The 25,067-nt window shown below is 35.5% G+C and overlaps 4 protein-coding genes across 4 annotated transcripts; 3 read left to right on the top strand and 1 right to left on the bottom strand.

The window, feature by feature from the left end:
* Positions 1-1,085: 1,085 nt before the first annotated feature.
* Positions 1,086-3,031, top strand: LOC145807645 (galactinol synthase 2-like). The gene is made up of 4 exons (XM_082906208.1): positions 1,086-1,564; positions 1,691-2,011; positions 2,294-2,428; positions 2,551-3,031. Exons 1-4 carry the CDS (start codon positions 1,235-1,237, stop codon positions 2,767-2,769), a joined length of 1,005 nt encoding a protein of 334 aa, XP_082762334.1. The 5' UTR covers positions 1,086-1,234; the 3' UTR covers positions 2,770-3,031.
* An 8,719-nt stretch (positions 3,032-11,750) lies between these two features.
* LOC114300112 (galactinol synthase 2) lies at positions 11,751-14,157 on the top strand. Its single transcript, XM_082906193.1, has 6 exons — positions 11,751-12,197; positions 12,324-12,447; positions 12,742-12,938; positions 13,332-13,466; positions 13,593-13,848; positions 14,028-14,157. Exons 1-5 carry the CDS (start codon positions 11,868-11,870, stop codon positions 13,809-13,811), a joined length of 1,005 nt encoding a protein of 334 aa, XP_082762319.1. The 5' UTR covers positions 11,751-11,867; the 3' UTR covers positions 13,812-13,848; positions 14,028-14,157.
* Positions 14,158-14,823: 666 nt separating this feature from the next.
* On the top strand, positions 14,824-15,993 carry LOC114315947 (uncharacterized). Its single transcript, XM_028262582.2, has one exon. The coding sequence runs from the start codon at positions 15,287-15,289 to the stop codon at positions 15,974-15,976; it is 690 nt and encodes a 229-aa protein (XP_028118383.2). The 5' UTR covers positions 14,824-15,286; the 3' UTR covers positions 15,977-15,993.
* Positions 15,994-18,492: 2,499 nt separating this feature from the next.
* Positions 18,493-21,393, bottom strand: LOC114315937 (uncharacterized). The gene is made up of 3 exons (XM_028262575.2): positions 21,194-21,393; positions 20,891-21,059; positions 18,493-18,920 (listed from the first exon to the last, which is right to left on the bottom strand). Exons 1-3 carry the CDS (start codon positions 21,251-21,253, stop codon positions 18,724-18,726), a joined length of 426 nt encoding a protein of 141 aa, XP_028118376.1. The 5' UTR covers positions 21,254-21,393; the 3' UTR covers positions 18,493-18,723.
* Positions 21,394-25,067: the final 3,674 nt, after the last annotated feature.

The following is a 25,067-nucleotide window of genomic DNA, read 5'->3' as shown; positions in this document are numbered from 1 at the left end:
GCAAACCTCTACGAGGCTGAGTTTGAATCATTGTAAGTTTTTTATTTTAATGAAATGTTTCAAATTGTTCTTCATTTAATTGTTATCTTGTTTAATTCTCTTAAATCAAACCACCAGTAAAATTCCTCTTCATTGAGACTGAGAGAACTAAAACACAATCGTCTGATAATTGGTTGGTAATTAATTTTCTGTAAGGACTGATTGATCCTTACTGACACGCTCGCAATTACAAAAATAACTTTCGAAAACCAAAAAGCCAACAGTATTATTTCTTATCTAATATGTCTTTTTGTTTCAAAAATCACATAAATTTTATATCATATTTTATTTATCATTTAATAAATTAATTTTAAATTAATAATAAATTATGAGTAAAGAAAGTTACTATATCTCTACCATAACGTTAACTTATAAGACAATAAACAAATTATTATTATTTTTTTAAATGGTCATACATTACCCCAGAAAATCAAATGAAAAAGTAAACAACCCAGTGACACTGGATCCGTGATTGATTGTGAGAGTAGTAAAATATTTATAGATAATGTGTAGGTATTCATTTTCAAATTCATTGTTTTATCCGTTCAACCAACCAAAAAAAAAAAAAAAAAAAATCATTTGTTTTACATTAGTCTATCCTTTTAGAAAAATGATTTAGAGCACTAAAAGAAGAGCACTAAAAGAGCATTAAATTGTCTTTTTCCTCTTTGTGTTTTGTCTTTTTCCTCTTTTCTTTCTATTTTAATTTTTTTTTAGGCATGCCACGTCATTAGAGCTGCTTTTAGTGATTTTATTTTAGTGGTCTGTATCATAGTTGATCCTTTTAATTGCACCGACCCATTATCCACTTCCAGACTTTATCTATTCGAGGAGGAAACTCACAGCCGTCAGATGGGATCACCGCCACACCCACTCCAACACGCGTACAGTCCGATTTGATTGGGATATCCGTAGGACCCACTGTCCCCATTCCGTTGGGAAAACATTCCACACACCACCAAAACGACGCCGTCGTCTCTCATCAAACATAAAAAAACAGTTAATTAAACAACGTCTTTTACATCAGCTTCCTCGAAGATTCATCCATCAACTCCTATAAGTAACCAATGCCCCCATTGAAGAAAAACCCACAAAACTCACCAAAACATCCCCACATTTCTTCTTCATTTTCTCAAAATACTTCCCAACTTCCTTTCTCTCTCTACAGACCACCCTTTCTTTCTCTAAAACTCAAATGGCTCCTGAACTTGTGAGTGCAACCACCAAGGCTACCAGCCTGGTCAAGGCAGCCAGCCTGACGAGCCGGGCTTATGTGACATTCTTGGCAGGGAATGGTGACTACGTGAAGGGCGTGGTTGGGCTGGCCAAGGGCCTAAGGAAAGTCAAGACTGCGTACCCGCTAGTGGTGGCGGTCCTGCCTGACGTGCCGGAGGACCACCGCCGTATGCTGCTAGCTCAGGGCTGCATAGTCCGTGAGATCGAGCCGGTGTACCCACCGGCGAACCAGACCCAGTTTGCTATGGCCTACTATGTCATCAACTACTCCAAGCTTCGTATCTGGGAGGTATGTGTCTAATGATAACAAAATTTAGGAAAAAAAAATTTCATGATAAGTTCTTAATTTCCTTGTTATTCATATTAATTATCTTTCTGGCTGAAATAAGGCATATTGACTTGTAATCAATTGCAGTTTGTGGAGTACCATAAGATGATATATTTGGACGGAGACATCCAGGTGTTTGAAAATATAGACCACCTCTTTGACAACCCAAATGGCTACTTCTATGCTGTGAAGGATTGTTTCTGCGAGAAGACATGGTCTCATACCCCACAGTACCAGATTGGGTACTGCCAACAGTGCCCTGATAAGGTCCAGTGGCCTAGAGAGTTGGGTCCTAAGCCTCCCCTCTACTTCAATGCTGGCATGTTTGTGTTCGAACCTAGTCTCCCAATTTATGATGACCTCTTAGAGACCCTCAAAATCACTCCGCCTACCCCTTTTGCTGAGCAGGTAATAATCAAAATTTGTCACTCCAACACCTTTTAAATAACAGTATCAATATCAGCAATATTGTTATATATCACCCAATATTAGATAATATCTACCGATATATCAGTTAATATTGGTATTAAAAGTTCAAATTCTAATACGTATTAGTCGATCTGTCGAAATAGACAAAATCTATAGTCTTTAGAATTCATGTTGTTATTTTATTTTCAATGAATTTTCATTCATTTGATAGATATTATTTTGACAATCATTTGATATGAACTTAAATGATTGTGCATGCAGGACTTTTTGAATATGTTCTTTAGGGACGTTTACAAGCCTATCCCACCAATTTACAACCTTGTTTTGGCCATGCTTTGGCGCCACCCAGAAAACATTGAACTTAATAAAGTGAAAGTTGTTCACTACTGTGCTGCGGTGAGTGTTCATGATGAATGATCCAATCTTTTCTTCTTTTTCTCAAATTATTTTAAATAAATGAAATCAATATTCTAAATTAATTAATTTGTCATTTGGCTTCTTTCTTTCTTTCTTTTCAGGGATCAAAGCCATGGAGGTATACTGGAATTGAAGAGAACATGAAAAGAAAAGACATTAAGATGCTAGTGAAGAGCTGGTGGGACATATACAATGATGAGTCATTGGATTATAAGAAGACTAACATATCACCCATTGAAGGTGAAGCTAACAAATTCATGGTGCCAACAGTGTCAGAGGCTAACCCTGGTCATTACATTACCGCCCCATCTGCTGCCTAGCCTTTTTTTTTTTTTTTTTTGCGCGAGCTAAAGACAATAATAATATCAATGCCTAAACATATTTTTCTAGTTTTTGGTTTGTATAGGCTTTCTAAAGTTAAGAAGGGCGGCCTTTTATTTTTGAAGTTGGCCTACCTTTTAGTGGAAGTGGTTGCAATTAGGAAAGATAGAGATTGCTTTTGGTTTCTGATTAACTTGTATTCGTTGGGTATGTGAATATTTGGAAATGTATGATTGTACTAATATATTTCATAGTTTACAAGTGTTGAATCCACTTTCTATTACTTTTATACTATATCAGTGAAAACACTGGTGCTCCGCTTCTCATCCTCTTCAGATGTTGCCAACACCTGCGTTAATGACAAATTTAACCATATTCATATCAGATTTTCCTGGTTAATTTGGATGTTTGTTTATGGAGTGAGCCAGTAATTGCCATATAAGTCCTAGAACACAATCAACCAAACATCAGATCCTCTATCGATCTTTCCGGACATGAGCCTCTTTAATTGTTTAATACAAAGAACATTGAGATAGGAGGATAAAAGATTGGGAGAGGAGATGCGAGAGAAGAGCCTTGAGACTGGAGGAAAGAAAATATCGGGATGTTCTCTCTGACTTAACTTATTTCATTCACTTATATTCCATTCATATTTCTCTCATTTTTTCCTTTCTCCTTCAAAATCTCTAAAACCCAAACACAACATTAGTGATTGGATCAATCAGATTTGGACTATCACATCAAATTTCTCTCTTAATGAATTTAGATTTTTCAAATTAAATTTGGATTACATTATGATAAAGTTAGATCTTTTAATAGACCTGATCTGAGCGTAAGGGATCACCCAGTGATTGGGATTTTACATACATGCCGACCTACTCTTATCTTTTTCCATGTATGCTATAATGTACTTTGTTAATTTAATTATAAGGCATCGTTTGGCAAGTGACCTTTTTAGTCAAAAAATTAAAAAGTTATTAAAAAAATAAAAAAATTAACAACCTATACTAAAAAGTCAAAGATTTCTTTTTCTTTTTACTTTTTGTACATCTTTTCGTAAAAAATCAAAAAGTCATCCAAAATATATTAGTTTTTTTTACATTATATTGTAGTCAAAAAGTCAAAAAGTTACTAAAAAAACATGCTCCCAAACAAGGCCTAAGTGAGCGATTTCCTTAATCTATATAGTATATAGTTTCTTAGACTATGGTATTGCACACAAATACATAATACTGGATGAATTCTAACATTTTGTTACTTAGAATCAATGTTTTAAAAAGCGGACTAGTGAGTGAATCGAAAAAGAGATCGAGTGGACGGGCTCAACCGTCGAGTGGGATCTACGAAATGTGGGTCTTTCCTTTGCCTATTGTATGTATGGGATGGGCTTTGTCCCGAATCAATGAGGCATTCTAACAAACCCGTGTACTACGTAAGCTAGAAAACAACGGTAAGGATAATTTTTCCCTCCAAATTACCATCAAGTCTAATTTTTTTTTTTTTTTTAACTTTTCAAAAACTAGTTCAAAACTTCATAACAATATATATTTTATTCAAATTTTATCCTTTAACATCTAAAATGGACTAGGCTGAGGGAGGACTGTCACCTTGGGTAAATGCCAAGCCATTTTACGCTATATTTAGTTGGGAGATTTGGAAACGGAAAAAGAAAAGGTGTGTGAAATTAAATATATTTAGTTGGGAGATTTGGAAACGGAAAAAGAAAAGGTGTGTGAAATTAAATAAAATATAAATATATTTTATTCACATTATATCTACTTTTTCATTTTTATTTTTCAAATCTCTTCCCAAATCCTCCAATCAAACATAGCGTTATGAGAGCTTTAACTTTATATTGTTGGTTGAGTTCATGTTAAGTTTGATATTGGGATATTTGGACCATATTCCGAGTGTGTCAAGTTACTTAGGACAATGGGTGTCTTTAGCCGGATCTGTCTAGTCACTTGAGATTTTGGACTCAATGTCAAAACCACATGAGACCTATAGAATTGGGTGCCAAGTCACTTGGGATACTGGGTTTTAAGGGTCAATAAGTCACTTGGAATCTTAGGTTTAATGTGAATGTCACATAGAACCTTTGAGCCTGGGGTGTCAAGTCGCTTGATTCTTCGGTTTAATAAAAGTCATACGGGATCTTTGGGTTTGGATATGAAATCAGTTGGAATCTTTGGTTTAATGTCAAAATCACATGGATCCTTTAGATTTTGTCTTTAGGAGTAATGCCCCATTTAACCCGAAACTGCAATAAACTTTTAAAATCTAATTGACCCATAGGATCATAATTTGAATTAACTCGATTGTTGAGTGCCTTGAGCATTTTGAATTGGGAAGTGATTGAGACCCCCTCCAATCACCACCCCCACTACCCCCACACACACGTGGCAGGTGATGATTGGAGGAGAAGGAAAAAAAGAAAAAGAAAAAAGAAAAACTGGCCAATCAGAGAGAGAGAGGGGTCAAAGGGGGTGCCTCCTTGAGGGGGTCCAACTCATTTTCCTTTTGAATTACATATTAAAAGTCAAAGATTGATGGTCGAAGTACTTGTTAGGGAAAATCAATGATTCTTACAAGAAAATCAATCAATGAGAATAAAAACTAATGCGAAAAAATTAAATAAAAAACAATACAAGAATTTTTACGTGGTTCCCTCAATGTGAGATATGTCCATGGGATCGAAATCCGATTCCACTATCAACCATAAAATTTCCAAACGATTACAAACGAGACACGAATGGTCTCACAAAACCACCTTTAGGTAAATTCTAAATAATCACAAATAAACAAGAGGAAAGACCTCACCAAATAGATGAACCAATATCTTCGAAACAGAGTTATAAAAGACCCAAAATAACAACCCAAATCAACACCTTCTGCGCGCCAAAATTGTCAAAGCCCTTAAACCGTGCTTGAAAACAATCCACTGACTTGAATTTATATCAAACAAATTGTTGCTACATAAAGCAAGTCCACCGAATTGATTACTCAGCCTGTACACACACAAACCAGCCGCACAACACTTCGGAAAAAAGGTGGAACAAATTTGTAGCAGCCGTACAGTACGTTTTTTCTTGTGTAGAATAAACAATATACATATATATATATATATATATATTAAATCTTGGGCTTATTTTATCAAAATCTTAGTTGTTACCAAACTGAATTAGGTCTCCCAAAAAATTAGATATATATATTATATCTAAACAAACCAAATTAAAATTCTTTAACAAACCAATTGGGTCTCAAACTCCAATAAGGAGATATACTCCAACAATTCTCCCCCTATCGACTTAAGTGGAGACATCAACCATACCTGCCAAAGTTCGACACTTCAATTGCTTGTCTCTCGACAAAGTCTTTGTCAACATATCTAAAATATTATCATCTGTGTGAACCTTTTTGAGTTGTAACAATTTCGAATCTAACACATCACGAATCCAGTAGTATCTCACATCAATGTGTTTCGATCTCGAATGAAAAGTAGAATTTTTACTTGCTTCAAACCCAACTCTTGCAAAAAATTCTTCAACTATAACTCTTCTTTGTAAGCTTCTGTAATGGCAATAAATTCAGCTTTAGTAGTTGAGAGAGCAACACATTTTTGTAATTTAGGTTGTCATGCCACAGTTCCCCTTGCAAAAGTCATTAAATATCCCGAAGTAGATTTCCTAGAATCAACATCACCGGCCATGTCAGAATCTGTGAACCCATCAAGCATCGGCTTACCATCCCCAAAACACAAACACACCTTCGAAATCCCTCGAAGATATCTCAGAATCCATTTTACCGCTGTCCAATGTTCTTTACCCGAATTAGAAAGAAACCGACTCACCATACCAACGGTGTGAGCAATATCCGGCCTTGTACAAACCATGGCGTACATCAAAGAACCAACTGTTGAAGCATAAGGAACTTTCAACATCTCTTCCTTGCCTTTTTCACTTGTAGGACATTGATTCGAACTAAACTTGAAGTGACCTGCAAGTGGACAACCAACCGACTTCGCTTTATCCATATTGAACCTTTCAAGAACTTTCTCAATGTAGCTTTCTTGAGACAACCAAATCAGCCCCTCTTTGCGATCACGAACAATTTTCATACCAAGTATTTGCTTTGCCGGTCCCAAATCTTTCATAGCAAAAGATTTACTCAACTCTAACTTCAACTTGTTAATCATGGTAGAATCTTGACCAACAATTAACATGTCATCAACATAAAGCAAAAGAATAATAAATTTACCATTCGGGAAATTTTTTACTAACACACAATGGTCCTAAGTGGTTTTAGAAAAACCATTATTCATCATGAAAGAATCAAATTTTTTATACCATTGCCGTGGGGCTTGCTTGAGACCATACAAACTTTTCTTCAATTTGCAAGCAAATTTCTCTTTCCCTTTTTCCACAAAACCTTCCGGTTGCTCCATGTAAATTTCTTCTTCAGGGTCACCATGAAGAAATGCGATCTTCACATCAAGTTGCTCAACTTCAAGGTTCATACTTACAGCCATGCCAAGTACAACCCGAATAGAAGACATCTTCACAACCGGCGAGAAAATCTCATCAAAGTCAATACCTTTCTTTTGCCCAAAGCCTTTCACAACAAGACGTACTTTGTATCTCAGATTCTTACTATCATTCTTCAATTTGAAAACCCACTTATTTTTCAGAATTTTTCTCCCTTTAGGCAACTTCACTAAATCATAAGTGTGATTTTCAAGTAAGGAATTCATCTCCTCTTCCATTGCCTTTTTCCAATCATCTTTCTTTGCATGCTCAATTGCTTCTTGGTAGCTCTCGGGCTCTCTTTGATCGGAAATCAACACAAACTCATTGGGAGGATACTTTCTCGAAGGTTGTCGATCCCTTGTAGATTTCCTCAACTCAAGTTGTGGTGGTGGTTGTTGAGTTGGATGCTCTTCCTCAATTTCTAACTCAACTTCATTAGGATTAGCATCATCTACCACATCTTCAATAGGTGGTTGCACATCTCCCCCATTTTCATCATCAATTGAAGATGAAAGAGATGGATCCATGTCAATGAGATCACTATTTTTTGGCCCCGGTTGATCACCTTTGCCAAAGTCTTCAATTGTTTAGTCTTTAAGAAACACAACATCACGGCTTCGAATGACTTTCTTGTCGATTGGATCTCACAATCTATACCCGAATTCATCACGCCCATAGCAAAAAAAAATGCATTGTCTTGACTTACTATCAAGCTTGGACCTCTCATCCTTTGGAATGTGAACAAAAGCTCGGCAACCAAACACTCTCAAGTGCTCATAAGACACATCTTTGCTAGTCCAAACTCTTTCTGGAACATCACCATTCAAAGGATAGGAAAGAGACAAATTGATCACGTCAACCGTTGTCTTCATTGCCTCATCCCAAAAGAATCTTGGCAATTTAGCTTTTGAAAGCAAACACCTTGTTCTTTCCACAATGGTGCGGTTCATCCTCTAGGCAACCTCATTTTGTTGAGGAGTCTTCTTAACTGTCTTTTGGTGCTGAATACCTTGGCTACGACAATACTCATCAAATGGCCCAATGTATTCACCACCATTATCTGATCGAATGCACTTCAATTTTTGCCATGTTTCTCTTTTAACCATGGCTTGAAAATGCTTAAATACTTCTAGAACTTAATCTTTAGTTTTTAGTAGAAAAGCCCAAACTTTCCTTGAATAGTCATCAATGAAAGTAACAAAATAAAGTGCACCACTACGTGTTCTAACTTTCAAAGGACCGCAAACATCCGAATGAATCAACTCCAAAACATTTTCTTTTCTAGAAGTAACATTTTTCTGAAAAGAAACTCTATGTTGTTTACCTTCCAAACAATGAACACAAGTTTTAAGATGTGTACCTTTCAAACCAAGTAGAAGTTCTTTTTTGAACAAAACTTGTAGCCCATTTTCACTTATATGGCCAAGCCGTTGGTGCCATAATTCGATAGAAGTATCATCTTCAAGTGCATTGACAATACTTTTACAAATTTTTCCTTACATCGAATAAAGTGTATGAGTCTTTTTGCACTTAGCCACACTTTTGTCACGCTTTTTCTCCTTATTCTTGAGCTTTCGGCATTCTCGCTTCATGTGCCATTTCTCATGGTAATAATAGCACTCAATGTCTTTCTTTGAAAAAGAACCATCTTTTGATTTGTCACGGCTTTGATCACGACCATGAGGAGTCTTATTCCTCCCCCTTGTTTTGCTTCGACCTCTCACAACGAATGCTTCCGAATGAGAGAAACCCGCTGATTTTCTTCTAGTTTCTTCATTCAACAAGCTACTAGTGACTTGGTCCATTGTGACAACTCCATCAGGCGCCGAATTACTAACTGTCACAACTAAAGTCTCCCAACTTTCGGGTAAAGAACTAAGTAGCATCAAAGCCTACAACTCATCATCAAAAATAATTTTCATAGAAGCAAGTTGGTTAACAATACTCTTTATTTCATTCAGATGTTCCGGAATAGGGCTGCCCTTTTTATATTTTAAATTGACCAACTTACGAAACAGAAAAGCTTTATTTGTGGCTGATTTCCTATCGTAAAGGCCTTCTAATTTTTTTCATAAATCATGTGCTGAAGTTTCAGTAGCAACATGATGAAACACACTGTCATCATTCCATTGACGGATAACACCAACGGCTTTTCGATTAAGCCTATTCCATTCATTATCTTTCATACCCTCGGGTTTGCCACTATCACACTCAATGGGTCCATACAAATCTTTACAAAGTAATAGGTCCTCCATTTTAATTTTCCAAGTTACCCAATTGCTTCTATTAAAGCGAGACATACGACCCACATTCTTCTCCATTGATTTACACAAATAAATAGACCCAAATAAACCGTAAGCTCTCATACCAGTTGTTAGGGAAAATCAATGATTCCCACAAGTAAATCAATCAATGAGAATAAAAACTAATGCGAAAAAATTAAATAAAAAACAACACAAGAATTTTTACGTGATTCCCTCAATATGAGGTACGTCCACAGGATCGAAATCCGATTCTACTATCAACCATAAAGTTTACAAACGATTACAAATGAGACACGAATGGTCTCACAAAATCACCCTTAGATGAATTCTAAATAATCACAAATAAACAAGAGGAAAGACCTCACCAAATAGATGAATCAAAATCTTCAAAACAGAGTTATAGAAGACCCAAAATAACAACCCAAATCAACACCTTCTGCGCGCCAAAGTTGTCAAAGCCCTTAAACCGTGCTTGAAAACAATCCACTGACTTGAATTTATATCAAACAAATTGTTGCCACATAAAGCAAGTCCACCGAATTGATTACCCAGCCGGTACACACACAAACCAGCTGCACAACACTTCGGAAAAAAGGTGAAACAAATTTGTAGCAGCCGTACGGCACGTTTTTTCTTGTGTAGAATAAACGATATACATATATATATATATATATATTAAATTTTGGGTTTATTTTATCAAAATTTTAGTTGTTACCAAACTGAATTAGGTGTTCAAAAAAATTAGATATAATATATTAAAATGTATTATACCTAAACCAAACCAAATTAAATTCTTTAACAAACTAATTGAGTCTCAAACTCTAATAAAGAGATATACCCCAACAGTACATAAACTAAATACCTGATGTTAATGTTAATTATGCTCATAGCCTAACACTCCTGTTAGCTATCAAACTCTTTAATAACACACTGCGCTCTCTTAAGACCCAATTACTTGGGTAATTAATTTGCCAAATTAATGTTTAATTGTTTTTAAATACTGTGTAGCCTAGAATAATTAATCATACATATTACTCCATCCGTTTCAAAATAATTGTTTCCTTTGGAGAATTCAACTTTTTTTGATAGTATAATTATTATAATTTTAAAAATATTAATTTTTTAAAATTATCCTTTAATAGTACATTTTTTTAAGAATATCAATTGTCATAATTGTATTTTTTGTATTATTTATAAATTTAAAAGAAGGGAAAAATAATAAATTCATATTATTTTATTCCTTAATTTTTGAAAATTGACAAATATTTTGAGACAATAAAAAATGGAATAAGGGACTAATATTTTGAGACAGATGGCGTATATAATTTTATTTCTTACCTCATTGTCTCACTCATGTTTGAACATAAAGCATTGGGACCTACATTCATTAATACATATAAAATCTACTCACATGTGTCTTAAATAAGAAAATGAGATAAGAAATAACATTATATGTAGAATTATTTTATGTATTATTTCTTAGAATAAAGCTTCGGACGCCAGTGGGGGTACTGGGAGTCCCTTCCCATTGGTCCAAAAAACAGTTTTTTTTTTTTTTTTTATTTTCAGCCAACCCCAGGCCGACACGTGGCACTGGAGGGTCACTGGGGGTCTGTAGCATTGCTGTATTTCTTATCTAATGTGTCTTTTTATTTCAAAAATCACATAAAATTTATATTATATTTTATTTATCATTTAATAAATTAATAATAAATTGTGAGTAAAGATAGTTACTATATCTCTACCATAACGTTAACTTATAAGACAATAAACAAATTAATATTTTTTTTTTAAATGATCATACATTACCCCAGAAAATCAAATGAAAAAGTAAACAACCCAACCTAAAAAAAAAATAAAAAATCATTTGTTTTACATTACATTAGTCTATCCTTTTAATTGCACCGACCCATTATCCACTTCCAGACTTTATCCATTCGAGGAGGAAACTCACAGCCGTCAGATGGGATCACCGCCACACCCACTCCAACACGCGTACAGTCCGATTTGATTGGGATATCCGTAGGACCCACTGTCCCCATTCCGTTGGGAAAACATTCCACACACCACCAAAACGACGCCGTCGTCTCTCATCAAACATAAAAAAGCAGTTAATTAAACAACGTCTTTTACATCAGCTTCCTCGAAGATTCATCCATCAACTCCTATAAGTAACCAATGCCCCCATTGAAGAAAAACCCACAAAACTCACCAAAACATCCCCACATTTCTTCTTCATTTTCTCAAAAATACTTCCCAACTTCCTTTCTCTCTCTACAGACCACCCTTTCTTTCTCTAAAACTCAAATGGCTCCTGAACTTGTGAGTGCAACCACCAAGGCTACCAGCCTGGTCAAGGCAGCCAGCCTGACGAGCCGGGCTTATGTGACATTCTTGGCAGGGAATGGTGACTACGTGAAGGGCGTGGTTGGGCTGGCCAAGGGCCTGAGGAAGGTCAAGACTGCGTACCCGCTAGTGGTGGCGGTCCTGCCTGACGTGCCGGAGGACCACCGCCGTATGCTGCTAGCTCAGGGCTGCATAGTCCGTGAGATCGAGCCGGTGTACCCACCGGCGAACCAGACCCAGTTTGCTATGGCCTACTATGTCATCAACTACTCCAAGCTTCGTATCTGGGAGGTATGTGTCTAATGATAACAAAATTTAGGAAAAAAAAATTTCATGGTAAGTTCTTAATTTCCTTGTTATTCATATTAATTATCTTTCTGGCTGAAATAAGGCATATTGACTTGTAATCAATTGCAGTTTGTGGAGTACCACAAGATGATATATTTGGACGGAGACATCCAGGTGTTTGAAAATATAGACCACCTCTTTGACAACCCAAATGGCTACTTCTATGCTGTGAAGGATTGTTTCTGCGAGAAGACATGGGCCTTGTTTGGTTTGTGTTTCCCAAAAATTTTTGAGAAAAATTCTCTACAAATAAGTTTTCAAAAGTAATCAAACCAAACAAATTTTTCCAAAAAAATTTCCCAAAACTTGTTTGGTTTACAAGTTTTCCAAACAAATCTCTCTCTCATACACATCAAATCAATCACTTTTTTTCAAAACTCTCTCTCAAAATAATTTTCCAAAACATCTTTTAAAAAAAACCAAACCAAACAACTTTTCGTACTTTTTATCTCTAAAACTCATCTCCCAAACTCAAACCAAACATACCCATGGTCTCATACCCCACAGTACCAGATTGGGTACTGCCAACAGTGCCCTGATAAGGTCCAGTGGCCTAGAGAGTTGGGTCCTAAGCCTCCCCTCTACTTCAATGCTGGCATGTTTGTGTTCGAGCCTAGTCTCCCAATTTATGATGACCTCTTAGAGACCCTCAAAATCACTCCGCCTACCCCTTTTGCTGAGCAGGTAATAATCAAAATTTGTCACTCCAACACCTTTTAAATAACAGTATCAATATCAACAATATTGTTATATATTACCCAATATTAGATAATATCTACCGATATATCAGTTAATATTGATATTAAAAGTTAAAAATCCTAACATGCATTAGTCGATCTATCGAAATAGACAAAATCCTTCGTCTTTAAAATTCATGTTGTTATTTTATTTTCAATGAATTTTCATTCACATGATGTGGCAAGAATATCAAAATAAGAAAATTTCAAGAAAATGGTATGCAGTCAAAATTATATTTGAGATAGCGGCATGAATTTTGGTATAGAGAATCTGTTTCCTATAAATGTAGATATTATTTTGGCAATAATTTGGTATAAACTTAAACAATTGTGCTTGCAGGACTTTTTGAATATGTTCTTTAAGGATGTCTACAAGCCTATCCCACCAACTTACAACCTTGTTTTGGCCATGCTTTGGCGTCACCCAGAAAACATTGAACTTAATAAAGTGAAAGTTGTTCACTACTGTGCCGCGGTGAGTGTTCATGATCAATGATCAAATCTTTTCTTCTTTTTCTCAAATTATTTTAAATAAATGAAATCAATATTCTAAATTAATTAATTTGTCATTTGGCTTCTTTCTTTATTTCTTTCTTTTCAGGGATCAAAGCCATGGAGGTATACTGGAATTGAAGAGAACATGAAAAGGAAAGACATTAAGATGTTAGTGAAGAGCTGGTGGGACATATACAATGATGAGTCATTGGATTATAAGAAGACTAACACATCACCCATTGAAGGTGAAGCTGACAAATTCATGGCGGCAACGGTGTCAGAGGCTAACCCTGGTCATTACATTACCGCCCCATCTGCTGCCTAGTTTTTTTTTGGCAAGCTAAGGACAGTAATAATATTAAGGAAAATGATTGGTGGCCCTAAAAAAATTGGCCCTAATACCCCTAATTTCCAGTTTTGGAAACTGTTCTCTTTTTTTCTTTCTTTTTTCCTTTTTTTTTTTTTTTTTTTTACCTGAAATGGAAATTTCGGGCAATTCGGGGCACGGCTTTCGGGCCCTCAATCACCGCCCTAATATTAATGCCTAAACATATTTTTCTGGTTTTTGGTTATGTATAGGCTTTTCAAAGTTAAGAAGGTGGCCTTTTATTTTTGAAGTTGGCTTACCTTTTAGTGGAAGATTGTTGCAATTAAGGAAGATAGAGATTGCTTTTGGTTTCTGATTAACTTGTATTCGTTGGGTATGTGAATATTTGAAAATTTATGATTGTACTAATATATTTCATAGTTTACAAGTGTTGAATCCACTTTCTATTACTTTTATACTATATCTAGTGAAAACACTGGTGCTCTGCTTCTCATCCTCTTCAGATTTTGCCTACACCTATGTTAATGACTAATTTAATCATATTCATATCAGATTTTCCTGGTTTTACGGATTGAGCCAGTAATTGCCATATAAGTCCTAGAACACAATCAATCAAACATCAGATCCTCTATCGATCTTTCCGGACATGAGCCTCTTTAATCGTTTAATAGAAAGAACATTGAGATAGGAGGATAAAAGATTGGGAGAGGAGATGCAAGAGAAGAGCCTTGAGACAGGAGGAAAGAAAATATCAGGATGTTCTCTCTCACCTAACTTATATTTCATTCACATTTCTCTCATTTTTTCTTTTCTCCTTCCAAATCTCTACCTAAATTTATAATCCAAACACAACATTAGTGATTGGATCAATCAGATTTGGGCTATCATATCAAATTTCTCTTAATGAATTCAGATTTTTTAGATTAAATTTGGATTATATTAAGATAAAGTCATATCCTTTAATAGACCTGATCTGAGCGCAAGGGATCGCCCAGTGATTGGGATTTTACATACATGCTGATCTACTTCTTTTTCCATGTATGCTATAATGTACTTTGTTAATTTAATTATAAGTGAGTGATTTCCTTAATCTATGTAGTATATAATTTCTCAGACTACGGTACTGCACACAAATACATAATATTGGGTGAATTCTAACATTTTGTTACCTAGGATATTCAATTCTCACTATTACCAAAAGAAAAAAGAAAAAGACCAACGAGCAAATTGAACTATCACAGAAACAACCTGTCCAAAAATAAAGGAGAAATTCCATATATCTTGCTCTTTCCAAACCCTATTTTGGCGAAAATAAAATTGTATATTAAGTTGCACTCTCTCTCTCTCTCTATATATATATATATATATATTTTGATAAATACTAAGTCGCGCTATATATGCAAAGTGTACTATCATCAATGTGCCAAAATGTACTAAATGTCATCTACTATTGAGTTAATTAATATGCCAATATGTGTATAATCATTAATGTGATTCTTCAACATTTACTTCTCTCTCTCCAACTCAACAACAATGATACATCCCCCCATGTATGTACTTCTCTCTCTCCTTCACTCTCTCCTCACTTCCTACCCTTACTGGAAGAGAGAACAAAAATGGCTTCTTTCTTTTCTTGTTCCCTACTATCTCCATTACTAGTCATCACTCTCTTCATCCAGCCTGCTTCCAGTGACCCCCGAACCCAACAACTGATTGATCAGATTTGTCACCAATGCGAGGATTTCGGATTTTGCAACACAACTTTCAATGAAAACCTAAAGGCCCCAACAACAAATGTCGAGGGCCTAGCACAGATCACAATTGAGCAATCGCTGTATAACGCAACCAACACATACATATTTGTGAAGAGACTCCTAGCAGACACAGACACAACAGATGTAGGGATGAGGGACTATCTAACTGTTTGTGACAACAGTTACTATGCAGTGATGGAATTGTTCAGGGAGGCGTTCCGGTCGTTCGATCAGAAAGATTACAGGGGTATGATGTTTTATGAATGGAAAACGTCAAGAGAAGTGGCCATATGTGATGGTATTTTTGTTACGGAGTTTTTATGGGTGAACCCGTTGGGTGACCAGAACAAGCAGATGAGGCAGCTCATTACAATGGCTCTTGTAACTGGTTTTATGCTTGTTAGTTGATGAGTATTGTTCAATCATTTCGCACTCTCTCTCTCTCTCTCTCGCTCTCTCTCAATTAGTTAAACTATGATTATTAGACTCCTTGGCGTAAGATAAATTTCTTGCACTTATTGTTGTCTCCATTTCCCTAAATCTGTCAAGGTTTCAAGTATTTTGTTGTCACTGTTATATACATTCATCTTTGTGTATGATCCACACATACTATCAACAAAATGACACAACATTTGTTCTTCCTTCCTTCTGAGGATTCTACAATGCAAATATAAAAAGAAAAAAGAAAAAAGAAAAAAGAACAGCACTTAATTTTGTGTAATGCAAGACTGCAAGAGCAAATGCTTTGACTGCCTGCTGTTGTTAGGTTGTACAACTGAAATGCAAACTAGTAGCGTTTACTAAAAGGTAGTAATTTACTTTCCCAAAAAACAACAAATAAAAGGTAGTAATTAGCTCAACTGATGAAATCTGCTGCTAATTGTACCCAAGACCTGAACTAAAATCATTCTTTTCGAAGATTAATTACATTTTATCTCTGCACCAAAACACATAATCCTATGTGATTGAAAAATGTACGTTACTTAATCCCATGTGGTTCAGATTAAAGTGCAAAACTGATGGAATTCGTTAAGATAACAGTGTGTGCATTACTCAATCCCGGTTAAGTGGTGCCAGCCACAACCAAGGCACGTCAAACTTGATATTGATGGCAGCAAAATGGGCAGCCCGGGCATGGCCATTGCAAAAGGGATATTCAGGGACTGTGGAGCCGGGGAAATGGTTTCTTGGTTTTGGAAGAAATCTTGTGAGTTACTGCTAGTACAGTATTTGTTGACTTGTTCGGTTGAGCAAGAAATGTTTCGAGCAATAAAAGATTTGTCATAAAAAAAACAGAGAAGACCTAGAAGTTTTGAGAGTTCAAGCAAGGAACAGTATGGGAAGCAAGCTGGGAACAAGAAATATACAATTGATTAGGTTGATAAAACTAAAAAGTTTTTCTTTTGTACATTAGAGGGGGCGGGGAGCTACACGGGGTCTGAACACTAGGATAACCCTAATGGTTCGATAAAACTAAAATGTTTAATGATGCAACTGTAGGGAACTGGAGAGTGTGGTCAAAAGTCACCTTATTGTGAGCCTTCCAAATGGTCCAAATACATGAGATATTAAGCATGATGGTTGAATATCAATCTTCCCCAAAGATCCCCTAGTAAACCAATCCCCCAACCAGCTTTTGAAAGAAAATTGCTCTGCACTACAGGTTCGACAAAGTCAGAAAGAAGAAAAACGTGATCCAGTCTATCCAGTCTGAGAACAAAAAGGGCAAAGAGTATCTACACCACCATTTGACAAGCTTGGAGCCATAGAAAAGCTTATCCTGACAAGCCTGCTATAGAAACACCAATACTATAAAAGGCACAGGAAGATTCAACAACCTGGATGACTGGGAATTGATAGGGAAAAGTGTAGGTGAAGAAGAGGTAAGATCACAATAAATAAGACCAGAAATCCTGGCTCTAAGCTGAGAGAGTAATGGTGATCAAGAAGAAGAGTGTAAGCAGAGTGAATTCTCCCGAGGCAGAATGAGACTATCAGAAAATCCAAACTGCAAGAAAGGTAGAGAGCAGATACAATTAGCTACAGGAAAACGAAAACGAAAACGAAAACAAAAACGAAAAAGAGAACAAACCAGGGAGCGATTCCATTGTCTTTCTGGGAAAGAAACAGATCCATAACAATGGTTGGGGGTGATAAAGCAAAGGGTGGACTCAGAAGGGACTAAGGAGAAGCTAATTCATGGAGACAGGTTAGAAATCCAATAGTCTTCCAAAATTGAAATATGGGAACTAGAACTTGCCTGAATCATTAAACTCAATTTCAAAACTCCCTAAAAAGAGAACTACACCAAGAGCTAGAAAGAAGAGATTGACAGAAACAAAGGGGAGAAATGGAGAACTAAAGCATATTTGGTTATAAAAGAATAGTGAAAATAAAGAATCGGGACAAATGAATAGAAGGCAACCTGTTTGGCCAAAAGAGATGGATTAAAACAGGAAATGTCCTGAAAACCCAACCTCCATTGGATTTAGGCAAACAAAGATTCCTCCAACTCAACCAATGATAAGATTTCCCTTTCTGATCCCCAAACCACAAAAAATTAGCAAAAGTGGACGAATTTGTCGCAAATATACTGATATATAGAAAGATAGTGACTAAGGGCTCATTTGAGAATTGACTTTTTTAGTATTTTTTTTTTTTTTTTTGGCTTCTTACGAAACGACGTGTAAAAAAATAGATAGAATGGGTTGACTTTTTGTATTGGCTTTTGGCTATTTTAGCCAATTGCCAAACATGGCCTAAGTAAGGAGAAAAGAATTGAGTTAAATGTATGAAGTATGAATTTTTGGGTAGAAAGATGAAGAGTAAAAAGAGAACAAAGGAAATAAGATGGAGGAGAACAATAAATACTGTTATTTTTTGAATCATTGTCAGATTCTTCAATGATAAGAGTCGATAACATATAACAGAAGTTACTTCTTTCTATTTAATTTCTTTCCCCCTCAGTGACAAAATCATAAAAATCTCCGTCTACATACTTCAGCTATATATCATAACATATGGACCCAATCCAAACAAAGTAGCATACATCAAACTGAACCAGTTAGAACAAACTAGAAGTTGAGATAGTTTCCTTAAGATGAACAAAAACAGACATATGAAACTTTAGTCCAATAAAGGCTTCAAGGTAAGTGTCATCGCCCCAACAAGGCGACACGATCCTTCTGAACTGCCTGTCCCAGGTTTATATCAAAGAGCTCACATCGGATTGGCATCTCCATTTCATAAAAGGGGTTCTTTAAAACATAATCTGTGTACAGTTCATAGATATGTTTCAAGAGGCCGTCCATATGTTGTGTTCCTGGCTCACAGACGACAAAAAATTTTGTCCCTGCAAGAGAACAACAAAAAATTTAGCTAAAGTGTGTTTGGATGAAGAATTTATAACTACTGAGGAATTTCAAAATGGAGGGGTTATGATGGAATCGAATAAACTCTTCTAACACAGCCAATTGGATATGAGAAAATTAATTGGCTATGAAGTATAGATTTTTACTCATGGGACAGATTGGGTATACATGGGAAATCAGTAAATTAGGAACTTAGGAGGTATATTGTGACACCTATTTGGAACTTGTATTGGAATTAATATGATCAACAAGTCTCAGTAGACATTAACTATGTGCCTAGTAACTTGCTACATTTGATATTGGATATGTCTAGTGAATATATAAGAGTGCATTAGATGACAGCTATGGCTGTAATGTCTTATAAACATGAATGAAATCTGGAAAAGGAGACCTGCTTTGGCTATAATATTGAAAAAATACACTATTGCTTGGAGATCTCTCCTTTACAGTCTTTTCAGCCTCAGTTTCTGATTACAGTGATTGATGATTCAATCCCAGAAGTTCTTTTTGCAGTTTTTTTTTTTTTTTCACAACATCAGTTGGTATTAAAGCAGGATTCATTCTGTGGCACCTAAAAATAAAATGTTGCAAATGAGTGAAAGACTGAGGAAAAATCATTGGTCAAAGAACTTTTAAGATGATGTGAATCAACTTCTTAACAAGAGGTATTCACGCTCTTGAATTCTTTTCTTCTGTGCCCCCAAGTAGAGTGGAATGCATCTCCAATCTAGATAAGTCTATGTTACCTGAAACGTGAATCATTTTGATACGTGGAACGGGAACAGGAATGTGGTACGCCACATGTTCTAAAATGTGGTACAATAAGAATAGACTTGTATATATTACACTTAAAAAAGTAATGTACTTCTAGAGTAATTTTCTTATAGCAATTAAGCATCCGATAATTTTTTTTTAATTTTTTTTCCATTTTTGTTTTGTCTTATCAAAACTTAACTTCTTTTAGATTTTAATTCATTATATTTGATTTTTTTTTTTTTCCTCTTAAGGTAACATTTAAGAAAATATATTGCAAAAAACAACTTTTGGAATCACTTCAGATCACTAATTTTACCGTTTTAGAACAGAAATGTACCATGTTTCTGAACGTACTTACCAATATGTAATTTACTAGGATAATGGTGTTGTCTAGGAACACAAAGATGAGCATACCAAAGATGGATATTTAATCATCTATGAGAATCACAATTCTATATCTACGTTTTTTCAATACATCAATTGGATTTTCCTTTTTTTTTTTTGGTGATGATAATACCCATAATACCTCACCAACAATGGTAGCAGCATTCAAAGTAACACGGAGGTAGCATGGTAATGGATTGGGCAGTAGTGTAGTGATGTGGAACTTCCAATGGTGGTGTCGGTACCAATGCTCTTAACAACAACAATGATGATGACACGTGGCATAAGTAATGGTATTGTCCCGGTAGAAGTGTGACAGGTATGATCATGGCCAAACGAAGATAGCAATGGAAACTTTGGTGGTCATATCAATGGCTACAATAGTTGTGTTTCTACTATAGTTAACAATCCTTTTCTTCACGGTCATTTGATTTTAGGACTATGACTTTGAAATAGCACCTACTTTCAAAGAACTTCAAATGTGTGATTCAGAACTTTAAAGTCCCCCTAATAATTCTAAGAATCCTCAAATCTTTAACCTCAAAAGGGATTTTAAAACTGAGGATTCTCAAATTCTATTACAGCATTAACAAGCTTCAAACTGCACTAAGAAATCACAATGTTGGACTTGCAACCAACAAAGCAAACCACGGCTTCAACAATTCATTATTTTTTTTAATTTTTTTCTCTATTCTTGGAATTTCTTGGAAAACAAACAGAAGACTAAGGTACATCGAAAAGACATGATTTCTAAATAAAACTTCAAATTTCATAGTTAAAACGAAATCAAAGAAAATGCCATGAGATTTACCAGTAAGAGATTGGAAGCAATGGAGATCGAAATTGTCAGCTTCGAGAAGCTCGATCCCTGAACATCCCATGATAGGCGATAGCTGTTGAGAGATAGCGTGCATTGAATGCCATAAACTCGCCAATCTCAAGCTATCATTCGTATCCATTCGTCCCGCAGAGCCGTAATCCTATCATTTTTCACGAATTCATAAAAACTAACGAAACTGAAATTGGTGTTCCTGTTTGTTTATATAGAAAATTATGACAAGAAAATACAAATGAGAGACAGAGAGAGAGAGACAGAGAGAGATTTGAGTTTGACCTTATAGAAGATGAGGCCTCCTGATTTGTTGATGATGTAGAAGCTGTAAACAGCTGCCATTTTTTGAATGGAGCTCAAGCCCTAGACACAGACAGGGTTGAATTGGGGATGGTGATTATACCAAATGTTTAAGGCTATGGCTGGAAAAGGACGACAAAAGAAAAGAATATGTGCCGCTGTAAAAAACAAAAAAATATATTATGTGAAATTCACTAAAGCCTCGTTTGGCAACAGGTTAATTTAGTAATTTTTTGGCTATTTAGTTAAAAAGGTAGGTAAAAAAAATTTGTATGTTTGAGATGACTTTTTGGCTAATTACGAAAAGATGTGCAAAAAGTAGAGAGAAAAGAGAATCTTTGACTTTTTGGTATGGGTTGTTGACTTTTTGGCTAATTTAGTAACTTTTTAACTAATTGACTAAAATAGTCTTTTGCCAAACGAGGCCTAAATATTAAAAAATAAATTAAGAAAACTAAACCAAATATAATATAAAATATGATATAGATAATTATATAGAAGTAATTTAAGAATAACAAAAATATATAAGAAATTAATATTTTAAGAAGTAGATTAGAAGCCAATTTTTTTGATTTTTTTAAAAAAATATGTACAAAAATATAGAACTGATGTGATTAAAAAAAATCAATAAATTAAAAGCTACTTTTAACTTGATTATCAAAATAGGCCAAAGTGTACATAACAATGGGTTGTACGTTTTATATAATAAGAATAAAGCTTAAGACCCCAGTGGGGGTATTGGGGGTCACTCCTGATTGGCCAAAAAATTGTTTTTTTTTTTTTTTTTTTTTTTTCTTTGGTTTCAGCCACTGGCAGAGTGCCATGTGGCGCTGGGGTCACTGGGGGTGCCCCAGCTGGGGGTCTGAATCACAGCCGATATAATAATAGTAGTTAAATAGTGTGCATATTGGATAGGTAAGTTATGAAAAATTAACCACTTAAACGTAAATAATAGAGGAGTTTTATCCATCAACAATATATATATATATATACTAGTGAAAAAAACCCACGCAAGGTACATATTAGTATGTTAAAAAAAAAAAGGTACATGTTAGTATGACATTTAGGTCAAGTTTGGCTAACAAAAAAAAGTGTACTTATTTCATCTTTTTATTTTTTTTGGGTCACATCAATCAACATCTTCTCTTTATTTTTTCTACACATAATACAAAAAAAATCAAAAAGTACATTTATTTAGTTTTTCCAAACTTGACCTTAATTCTAACGTTTTGTTGAGTCTACTAGATAAAATGGAATAACATAAAATTTTTTTAAAAATATTTATTTTATATTTGATTCATTCAAAAAATAATAAAAAATACATTGTAAAATTATTTCATAAGAGAATAAAAAAATAATCATTTCATTCCACTACTTGAACTTTTTTTTCCAAAAATAAGATTAGTTTTTTACAAAATAAAATAGAATCTATAATTATATATATGATAGAAGTTTTAATTTTTATTATGAAGTACAATTATGGAATAAATAGATGAAATGAAATTTTAGTTCAAATGAGTAGATTTTTTTTTTTAATTTATTAGGATGAAATAATCGAATTGTGATATTATATGTCAATGATCATATGGTATCATCGTTACACTTTGATTTCATTTCATTTGTAAACAATTATTTTTAGACCCGTGCAAGTGTCACGACCCAAACCCGGCCCTATGGGTTTAGCACCGTAACCGGCCAGTAATCCGAGATTACCGAAGGCCTGCTGAACAGTAATACAGTGAAACAGAGTACAGGGCCTGGCGGAAGCCAATACAGTAAATAAATAGTGTCCATTGAGCTGTGACAGTCTGTATGCAAAAAGGCTTTTCATACATTATACAAAAACAGTACAGAACAGTATACACAATATTCACATCCATTTAACTAGGGACTCAACCCCTAGTAACAGTACAGAAAACATTCCGTCTGTACAACACAGTATACAAAATTAACAGTCACACAGTACAGGGACCTAATCCCTGTATAACAGTACAGTAAACAGTCAGTCTATACAAAACAGTGAAACAGTACAAAAAGGGGGGAATTCTAAAACACCCCTAAGCCTTAACAGTAGGCTCGGAACCTCGCAGTGAGGCACAAAGGCTGGCTTGACAAAACTGGAGTAACCCTGACGCCTCTAGCTGAGGTCTGGTGCCTGTACACCTACATATATATATGAGCAGTGAGCTAAAGCCCAGTGAATAACACAATATGTAAAGGGGTTAAGAATGAATGTCCTTACAGTAATGGAAACAGTTCATTTCAATCAGTAATTCAGTTGCTCAGTACAGTAAACAGTCATATGTGGTACATCCATTAGCATAACAGTAACAGTAGGTCTTAAAAGACCGGACAGTAATGATGGCCATCAGTCAGTAAACAGTAGTGGTTCCACAAGGAAACCGACAGAGATCTCTGTGACAGTAACAGTAACAGTAAACCGTAGATACTAAGGATGCCACAGTACAGTTCATAAATAAAGGACATACATTCATTCAGTAAATAATACCAGTTCAGTAAACAGTTCAGTTCAGTATTCAAAAGATAATCAGTTGAACATATCTTTACACAATTGTTACTCACAGAGTTCTGGGCTACAGTATGCTAGAGCGTGTCTCCCCAGTTGCCAACCCTACACAGTTAACAGGTTGAACACACACTAAGCTACACAGTTGGGAAATATCATAACTCAATCCCTAATTTGCCTTGGCGTGTTCTACAACGATATCCTCATTAAGATGTCTTAAACTAGGCCTAACAATGCCTAGAATGGGATGAGGATGCAAAGATGCGACCAGAAAACAGTTTCAGAATTTTCAGAAAAACAGAGTCCCGCTCGAGCGCAGGTTTCCCCGCTCGAGCGGTCATGCAACAAAGGTACACGCTCGAGCGTAAACTTTCCCGCTCGAGCGTACTGTAAAAGTACTGGATGGGTGAAATCTCCGCTCGACGCACGCTCGAGCTTGAGACAAACTCCGCTCGAGCGCCCAATACTCCGCTCGAGCGGACAGTAAAACAGTGCAGAGAGATGCTGGATGCTCGGATTCTTCGCTCGAGCGGCACTTCCCCCGCTCGAGCGGAAGTGCGAAATCTGGAAAACCCAGATTGCACCTCCAAGCTCAAAACCAAGTTCAAAAGCATCAAAACTCGACCTCTTGGGCTAAATTTCCAGAAAACACATGTAAACTCATAGTTAAACATGGTTCAAAACTCAATTTGAAAAATCAAAGCCCAAGGGTGTTTAATTCAAACCCAATTTCAAACCAATTTCAAATCATTTTCAAGAACAATCTTCAAACATGACATGCATGATCTTAAATCATTTTCAAAGCTTCGATGCTGTTTCAAAAGAGCTCAAACCTTCAAAAACAAGATGAACTCATGGAGTATGACCAAAAGATGGACATGCATGTGAGGCATTATGAACTATAACCTCAAAACTTCAATATATGTACATGCATGCAAAGATTGAGCTTCAATTCACCATTAATGACCCAAATCATGACTTAGTTCTACAATGAAGCATGAACCATGCAAGAACTAGTTCAATAGCATCAATAAGAAGATAAGATCCTTACCTAGAGCTTGAATTAGAAGACTAGGAGCTCAAATATGCAATCTATACTTCAATTCCCAAACAATGCCAAGCAAGATCAAGCAAATCTCTCAAGAACAACTCAACTCTCTCTCACTCTCTAGCTTGGGTCGGTTGAGGCAAGAAGAGGAGAAGAAAATGTTTGGTTTGATCACATACGTGGAGTGTTCAAAGACTCAAGTGTGTGTATATGAGATAGTGGCAAAATAGTAAATATGGCAAACTCTTTAATTGGCTTATTTTAATCTAATTTAATCATAC

The sequence above is a fragment of the Camellia sinensis genome, chromosome 2 (assembly GCF_055761805.1).
Source record: "Camellia sinensis isolate YWXY chromosome 2, ASM5576180v1, whole genome shotgun sequence".
In the NCBI taxonomy this organism is placed as follows: Eukaryota; Viridiplantae; Streptophyta; class Magnoliopsida; order Ericales; family Theaceae; genus Camellia; species Camellia sinensis.
The sequence above is the reverse complement of the archived record's forward strand: the minus strand, read 5'-3'. Positions and strand labels throughout refer to the sequence as shown.

What these genes read in the sequence shown, in the direction of transcription:
- LOC145807645 (XM_082906208.1), top strand. Translation starts at nt 1,235, where the DNA reads ATGGCTCCTGAACTTGTGAGTGCAACCACCAAGGCTACCAGCCTGGTC. An exon ending in CTACCCCTTTTGCTGAGCAG is followed by an intron (nt 2,012 to 2,293) that starts GTAATAATCAAA and finishes TTGTGCATGCAG; the next exon opens with GACTTTTTGAATATGTTCTT. An exon ending in TTGTTCACTACTGTGCTGCG is followed by an intron (nt 2,429 to 2,550) that starts GTGAGTGTTCAT and finishes CTTTCTTTTCAG; the next exon opens with GGATCAAAGCCATGGAGGTA.
- LOC114300112 (XM_082906193.1), top strand. Translation starts at nt 11,868, where the DNA reads ATGGCTCCTGAACTTGTGAGTGCAACCACCAAGGCTACCAGCCTGGTC. An exon ending in GGATTGTTTCTGCGAGAAGA is followed by an intron (nt 12,448 to 12,741) that starts CATGGGCCTTGT and finishes ACCAAACATACC; the next exon opens with CATGGTCTCATACCCCACAG. An exon ending in TTGTTCACTACTGTGCCGCG is followed by an intron (nt 13,467 to 13,592) that starts GTGAGTGTTCAT and finishes CTTTCTTTTCAG; the next exon opens with GGATCAAAGCCATGGAGGTA.
- LOC114315947 (XM_028262582.2), top strand. Translation starts at nt 15,287, where the DNA reads ATGTGTATAATCATTAATGTGATTCTTCAACATTTACTTCTCTCTCTC.
- LOC114315937 (XM_028262575.2), bottom strand. Translation starts at nt 21,253, where the DNA reads ATGGCAGCTGTTTACAGCTTCTACATCATCAACAAATCAGGAGGCCTC. An exon ending in GAGGCCTCATCTTCTATAAG is followed by an intron (nt 21,060 to 21,193) that starts GTCAAACTCAAA and finishes GAAAAATGATAG; the next exon opens with GATTACGGCTCTGCGGGACG. An exon ending in TTGCTTCCAATCTCTTACTG is followed by an intron (nt 18,921 to 20,890) that starts GTAAATCTCATG and finishes GTTCTCTTGCAG; the next exon opens with GGACAAAATTTTTTGTCGTC.